Here is a 7,560-nt window from a genome sequence, read left to right on the forward strand (position 1 = left end):
ACAGCCACCTCAGTGTGGGCGGCACGCGGGGGTGAGAGGAGGGAGGTCCCGGCCCCGCGCCCCGCTGGGAATCGGCCTTCGCCGTTGCGATTGGGCGCCCGGTGGTGTGGGCTGAGAATCGTGTGTGCGGAGGCCGCCGGGCGGGGGCGCTCGGCAGGCCTCGGGCGGCTTCGAAAGCCTAGCAGCCGCAGCCGCCGACCTCTGGGGCCTGGATTTACCTCACAAAAGGTTTTTAGTTTTGTGGGGATTTTGTTGTTGTTGTTGTTGTTGTTTTACTCTGGGTTGGACATTTCTAAGATTTTAAATTTTAACTAATTTGCCACGTCCTTTAATCTCGAAAGACCTGATATTTTTTTTTCCTCTTGAAAATGCTTAAGCTTCTGTCCCTCGCTGGGAATCAAATGTTTGTCCCTTAATACTAGTAGAAATAAGTAGTAATGACAATAATTATCTTATTAACAAGAGTAGCAACCACCAATAGCGTTTACTATATGCCAGGCTCTGACCTAAACTCCTTGTCCACAGTCGTCTTCTCTTTCCAACAACCCAAGTAGGTGGGCACGATTATTACTTCCCATCTAATAGATGAAGAAACTGAGGCACAGACAAGTAATATGTGCAAGGCCACACAGAAGGAAAGTGGGAAGTCTGGATCCAAATCTAAGTTGTCGGCCTTTAAAGCCTGTGATCTCACCTAAACAATTGTTACAGTGGCTCATAATAGGGTACTGTTTTATATTTCATTCTGTACTTTATATTCTAAGCCTATAGCAAGTGTAAGCCCATCCAGGCAGGCATCCAGAAGATTTGGGGGATTTTTGTGGTGCTGTGTCACTGCCCTCCAGCCAAAGGCCACTAGTAACACATCTGTAGTTGAACAAGTTGGGTTTTTTTCTTGTTGCTGCTAGGAAAACGCACACCTTGGGAAACAGTGGGGAATCTCAGTAAGAGGGTGTTAGAAAGATTTATTCTAGGATTTGGGCTTTGGTTGGGTGATTTGGGGGCGGGTTCAAGGAAGCAAGGCTTTGCTCTGGGTTCGGTGGTGTTAGGAAGCCAGGGTTAACACTAAAGCCCAGCTGTGAGTGCCAGGCCAGGTCCTGGATATTTTTTTTTAATATAGATTTATTTATTTATTTATTTATGGCTGCATTGGGTCTTCATTGCTGCACGTGGGCTTTTCTCTAGTTGTGGTGAGCAGGGGCTACTTTTCATTGCGGTGTGCAGGCTTCTCATTGTGGTGGCTTCTCTTTTTGCGGACCACGGGCTCTAGGCACACGAGCTTCAGTAGTTGTGGCTCGCGGGCTCTAGAGCGTAGGCTCAGTAGTTGTGGTGCATGGGCTTAGTTGCTCTGTGCCATGTGGGATCTTCCTGGACCAGGGCTTGAACCCGTGTCCCCTGCACTGGCAGGTGGATTCTTAACCACTGCGCCACCAGGGAAGCCCCAGCTCCTGGATATTAAGGAATGCTTTTCTCTTTCTCGAGAGAATAGTGTATTCCAAGCCATCCACATCCCCATCCCTAAGGAGAAATATTAAGGAGACTCTGAAGGCTCTGCATCAGTAATGAAATGTCATATGTATATAAAAGTGTGACTTATAAGTGATAAATTAAGGCAGGAATTCTTAATTTAGGGGGTACATGAACTTGGGGAAAAATTGCAACTTTATTTTCACTAACGTCTAACTGAACTTTAGCATTTCTTTCAATTATAGTGTAGGTAACAAACCACAGTAGTATCAGCAGCACCCGTGACTTTGTCATCCACAGAAAGCACAGTATTTTCATATCATGTTACAGTCACGGCAGATTTCTTGAAATATCGTTTCTGCTCATTACCACTTCACAAGTACAGTGATTATTAGCACTCTTGTATTATTTAATGCATAAAGAAGACACATTTCTATAATTTTGTTTTTGAAAATGTTTTGACAATGATTTCAATATAATTGGAGTCTTTTGTAATCCCATATAGTTTATGTTATGTGTCTTAAAAAACATAGTTCGTAGAAGGAGTTTGTCCATAGGGGTCCATGGCACCAAAAGAAAAGATAAAGAGGACCTGGTTTAGTACAAGATACTAAGCAGTGACTAAGAATTTGGCAGCTGCTTCCAAATTGGAGTAATGTGTCAAAGGATAGAAAATCAGAAATGAAATCAGATCACTTACTACACGTCCTCTCACTTTACCAGGGAGGGAACTGAGCTCCTGGAAGGTTAAGGGACTTGCCCAAAGTCTCACAGCTATTCCATGGTAAAACCAGGATGAAAAGTTTTTGGAAAGCATGTAAAAACCCTCCACTCTGATAGGCACTGGGGATTCCATAGTTAGCAAAATGCCTCCTGCCTTCAACAAGCTTGTGGGGTGACAGCCAAGAAACCAAATTATGATGCAATACAAGAAGTACTGTAAAAGAAAAACATATACAGTATTATGGGACCTTGGAGACAGTAGTCAGTAGTTCTGGAAAAAAGATAGTGGAAAACTTCAGGGAAGAGGCATCAATTAGCTGGGGTCTTGAAGGATGAACTGATGTTTGCTGGTGGTAGGGAAGTCATTCCAGGTAGAGGAAATGGCATGATCAGCAGCACAGAGTCGTAAAACATTGATTTTGGCAAGAAGTTCTTGTTCTCAGAGTATAGAGAGGAATGCTAGTGGAAAGTTGATATTTTGAGATTTGAGAAAGAATGGAACTGGATTGTGAAAAGAGTTGAACGCAATTCTAAGGAGTCTGGACTTTAGCTTGGAGGAAATGAGGTGTCCCTGAAAGATTTTAAGTTGAAGAGTGATAAGGTTGGATTATTGCTCTGAAAAGTTAACTCCAGCTGCAGTGTGGAGGATGGAAGAGACTGCAGGCAGGGAGGCAAGTTAGAAGGCTATGGATAGATCCACTTGTCTTTCCCATATACATAATATTTGTAGTACACAAAGAATGTAAGCAACATTAAGAGATCTAGGAATAAAGACGCGGACACAGAGAATGGACCTGAGGACACGGGGACGGGGAAGGGTAAGCTGGGAGGAAGTGAGAGAGTGGTATGGACATATATACACTACCAAATGTAAAACAGATAGCTAGTGGGAAGCAGCCACATAGCACAGGGAGATCAGCTCAGTGCTTTGTGACTACCTAGAGGGGTGGGATAGGGAGGGTGGGAGGGAGGGAGACGCAAGAGGGAAGAGATATGGGGACATATGTATATGTATAATGGATTCACTTTGTTATAAAGCAGAAACTAACACACCATTGTAAAGCAATTATACTCCAATAAAGATGTTAAAAAAAAAAAGAAAAAAAAGTGTTACTCGTGACTCAAAAAAAAAAAAGAGATCTATGAAACCTTCCTTTTTCAGGGGTTCTGGAATTAGCACAACAATCATAATGGCACTTGAGTCTCATCCAAGCAGTGTAATAACATAGATTTTGACCTCAAATGTTTAATTTATGTATTTCAGAGTACTTCATTGTGAGGAAAATGAGTCATTCCCCAAAGACATCAGTTACTGGTGTCCCCAAATCAGATAGTCCACGCTTGGGAAAAGGTCACAAAGTACATTTGTCAAATGCTATAAAGACAAAGGGAAAACAACAGTAAGTAGCCATTTTTCGCCTGGTATCATCTTCCACAACTGGACAGTTTCCGTATGGTATTTACCCAGCTAACATCAAACACTTCTTGTTTTGTAAATTAGAGGTTTTTTGTGTGTTTTAAAAATACTTGTGAATTGAATAATAATTATTATAATTATAGTATTTCATAATTGACAAAGCATGTTAACACACATCTCTTTGATCCTGACACAACCCTGTGATGCAGTCTTGTTATTACATCTTATAAGTGAGGAAGTAGCAACTGGAACAAGGTAACTGATTTGCAGAAGGCTAAACAGCTAATAAATGGCATCGGCTAGTATTCAAGGGTCTGTTTCCATACTTCAGGCCTTTTCTACTCTACATCTTGTAGTCTGCACTTTGCCAGTCAACAGTGGCATTATAGAGGAGTACCTACCTCTCTTTGTAGCTCTGTGAGGGGTAATGATGGGGTGGGGGGGGCAGTTCTTGGAGAGTGAGATCCCTATTATCTGCCAGGGCTGGGACATGATCAAAAGTAGAATAATGCTCTGACCTGACTGGGATGAGCCTGGTTCAAACAAAGATCAGAGAAGGGAGTTTCTTTTTCTAGGGCATGGTCATCCGGTCCCAGAAGAAAATTTGGGCCTACTGTAACTTCAACTATTCTACATTCTATTTTCTTAGCACTTGAACTAGTTGGACAGTGTTTTTAAGAACTATAATGGAATCATTTTAGGTCATGGATGTTTTTAGAAAGCACATTTTTTTGATGATAAAGTTTTAGCCAGGATTTTTTTTAATCTCAAGGGAAATATTCTCAAGCATTTCTTATCCTCATTCTGACTAGATTCGGCAGATGACCAGCTCTAATTACCACATCCAAATGTTCCTCATTAGGTCAGTCTTAGGGTGGAGGATGGGGAGATGCAAGAGGAGGAAGCATAAATCCAGAGTTCCCCAAGATTTTAGGAAAATGAAAACTACTTCACAAATCTTAAGCTCTTTTTTTTCCTTTCAGAAATAATAAAGATATTTCAGCTCACACGATACAGAGAGTGTGGTTATCTCATCTTGACAAATCAATGTTTCAACTCCTTAAGTGTACAATTTGTGCAGCGGTATGTATTTTGCTTTTTGTTTGCTCTGACAGATATAATTACTTATCAAGGTAAAAGGTGTGTTAAATAAAGAAAGAATATATAACCTTTTAAAATCCCGTCTATTTGAATCTAATAATATTGCATGGGGTTATGGGATTTCTTCTTTGGTTAACTCTAAATGAATATTTCTGTATTTACTTTTTTTTTTTTGCGGTACACGGGCCTCTCACTGTTGTGGCCTCTCCCGTTGCGGAGCACAGGCTCCGGACGCGCAGGCTCCGCGGCCATGGCTCACGGGCCCAGCCGCTCTGCGGCATGTGGGATCTTCCCGGACCTGGGCACGAACCCACATCCCCTGCATCAGCAGGCAGACTCTCAACCACTGTGCCACCAGGGAAGCCCTGGATTTACTTTTAACATGGGTAACTACTGTGTCTTTTTCTGAAACCAATATGATTTTTTTAATCTATTTCTTATTTGAAGATGTGAGACAGTGATCTTCTAGCACTAAAAATCTCTGTATTAAAAGTGCCTTTGCCTTCCACCCAGCAATTTCACTTGTAAGAATCCATTCTACAATCTATGTACAGTTTCATTGCAGTACTGTTTGTAACAGCAAAGAAAGTAAACCCTATAATGTCCATCGATAGGATACTGGTTAAATAAATGTCGGTGCTTTCCTACTGTTAAGGCTTGCAGCCTTGCATATGAATCTGCAATAGGAAAATAGCTAAAATATCTCATTAGTGAAATGGCAAGTGCAGAACATTATGAATAATATAATCCTATTTGAATAAAAACAAAGAAACGAACAAAAAGGTGCACATCCCCCCACTCCCCAAACAACTCTGGCAACGCTGGCAGAGTATTAAGTCTTCTTTCATATAGTAGTAAATATTCTCCTAATAAAATCACCTGTGATTACAGTAATCTATAATTAGTAATAGTCACATTAAGGGAATTTTAGCAGCTCTGAAAAAAATGATAAACTCTGAGAAATGTGTACACTTTTTTACCATCTGACCCACAGACCCACTGCTTTATTTATTTTTAAAATTTATTTATTTAAAAAAATTTGTTTTCCCTCTTGCATCTACCTGATTCCTCCAGCTCCATTTTTCTGGTGTACTGTCACTTTGCCATGCCCCCTCTGTTATTTTCAATAGATTGTGCCTGGGCAGGGTACTGCATTCCATTTATAGCACCATCATCTCTTTCAGGAACATCATGTGACACATGAAATTTTGAAGAAAGTGAACCCTTTAGAGGCTGAGCTTGTTAAAGATCCTTGCTTGAAGTGTAAAGTTAGATTCAGGTAATGTTTTTATGCTCATTTACTTCAAGCAGTGCTTCGTTAATGTGAAAGAATCTTAGAAGTTTATTTTCTTAAGTCCTCATATGTAATTACAAAGTAAATGTGTTGTTCTTATTTACATTTATTATGTGAAGAAACTGAGGCATGACTCTTGGGCCAAATGTTGCCTTAAAAGTAGCTCTCATCTCTCATGATGTGTTCAGTCTGACACACATATGAGAATAACTGTGAGCACACATGCCAAAGTGTAGCTCTTTCATACTCTGTGATCCGTTTCATTACCAGCTCTTTTTATGCTCTGGTATAGCTTTTACCCTGCATGCAAAAAAATATGTGAATGATCTTAAGTACAAGGAGGAGAAGTGACAGCTCCAAACCTGATGCGAAATGACTAATTTTGGTCTTTATTTCAGATTTAGTGGCGAAACATTTCCACCTTTCATCGTGTTTAAAATTTTTCTTCATACTGAAGGCCTTGGTTACAAGTATTTCAGTGGAAAAAATTTATTAAAGCCGTCAAGTGAGGTGATGTTTCATGATGTAGAGTTTGTGTTAATTTAGCTTTTTAACATCTATGCGGTATCTGAATTGCATTCAAAGTATACAGACTATGTTATTTCACCATTAAACAGCCCAGCAAGCAGGTAGTATTTTTTTAAGCATCATGTTTCAGAGTGACTCTGTTTATTAGCTAAAAAAATATTTGGAATGAATTTCTTACATAAGGCCCTAAAATATACCCATCAGTTTTCTTTGTATGAAAATTTTGGTTTGCTAATAATGAATTACAGTGGCCTGTTGGTCAGGGCTTTTTAATTATGCAGAACATTTATGCAATTTTGTTTTAATGGTATTTTATCATTGTTTCTTTGATTCTGGTAGCATGTTTAGAAAAAGTGTGCTAGAGTATTGAAAAGAAACTTTTAAAACATTTATCCTTTTTTACATGAGTTCTCATACTTTTAACTTTCGTGAATATTCATCATAATTGTGTCTACAGCATAGGACTCACGTGAGGATCTTATTAAAATGCAGTTTTTGATTCAGTAGATCTGGGACGGGTCCTGAGATTCTGCATTTCTACCCAGCTCCCAGCAGCTGCCACTGCTGCTGATCCATGTACCACATTTTTAATAGTGAGGATCTACAGCATAGGTTTTATTCCTTTGACTCTTATATATGACTATAGTCGAGAAAAATGTGTACATTCTCATATTTAGCCTTTTATAAACCACATATCAAAGGTTGTTTTCTTGTAGCCTTCTGGAAATATCTTACATGAAAAGTATGACCCACCTGAAATCATCAGTAATGGCATGTATTCAGGATAGAAGACCACACAGCCTGGCAGTTTCTGACCAGATCCAGCATGTGCAGCATATATTCTCTGAAGAATATTAGAAAAGGAAAAGAGACTGCTTTTCTATGTCTTCTCAGGCAATATCAGAGAAAATTTAGTTTGGTTTCAGAAATGTATCAAAAGGACTCGTGGTTTCATGTGGAATATGGTATTTCAGAAACATTAATATTTGTTCATTTATATAGAATGACTTCAAATGGGAAAGTAGATGTT

The 7,560-nt window shown here is 39.7% G+C and overlaps 1 protein-coding gene across 1 annotated transcript; it reads left to right on the plus strand.

The window, feature by feature from the left end:
• Nucleotides 1–187: 187 nt before the first annotated feature.
• On the plus strand, nt 188–6,507 carry LOC112397750 (putative uncharacterized protein CXorf58; the record flags this gene model as incomplete). The annotated part of the gene is made up of 5 exons (XM_024742008.1): nt 188–228; nt 3,455–3,590; nt 4,591–4,690; nt 5,893–5,987; nt 6,401–6,507. Coding segments are annotated over exons 2-5 (418 nt in total), but the record flags the coding sequence as incomplete, so codon positions are not given.
• Between the last annotated feature and the right edge of the window lie 1,053 nt (nt 6,508–7,560).

This window comes from Neophocaena asiaeorientalis, unplaced genomic scaffold, assembly GCF_003031525.2.
Source record: "Neophocaena asiaeorientalis asiaeorientalis breed wild unplaced genomic scaffold, Neophocaena_asiaeorientalis_V1.1 scaffold1769, whole genome shotgun sequence".
In the NCBI taxonomy this organism is placed as follows: Eukaryota; Metazoa; Chordata; class Mammalia; order Artiodactyla; family Phocoenidae; genus Neophocaena; species Neophocaena asiaeorientalis.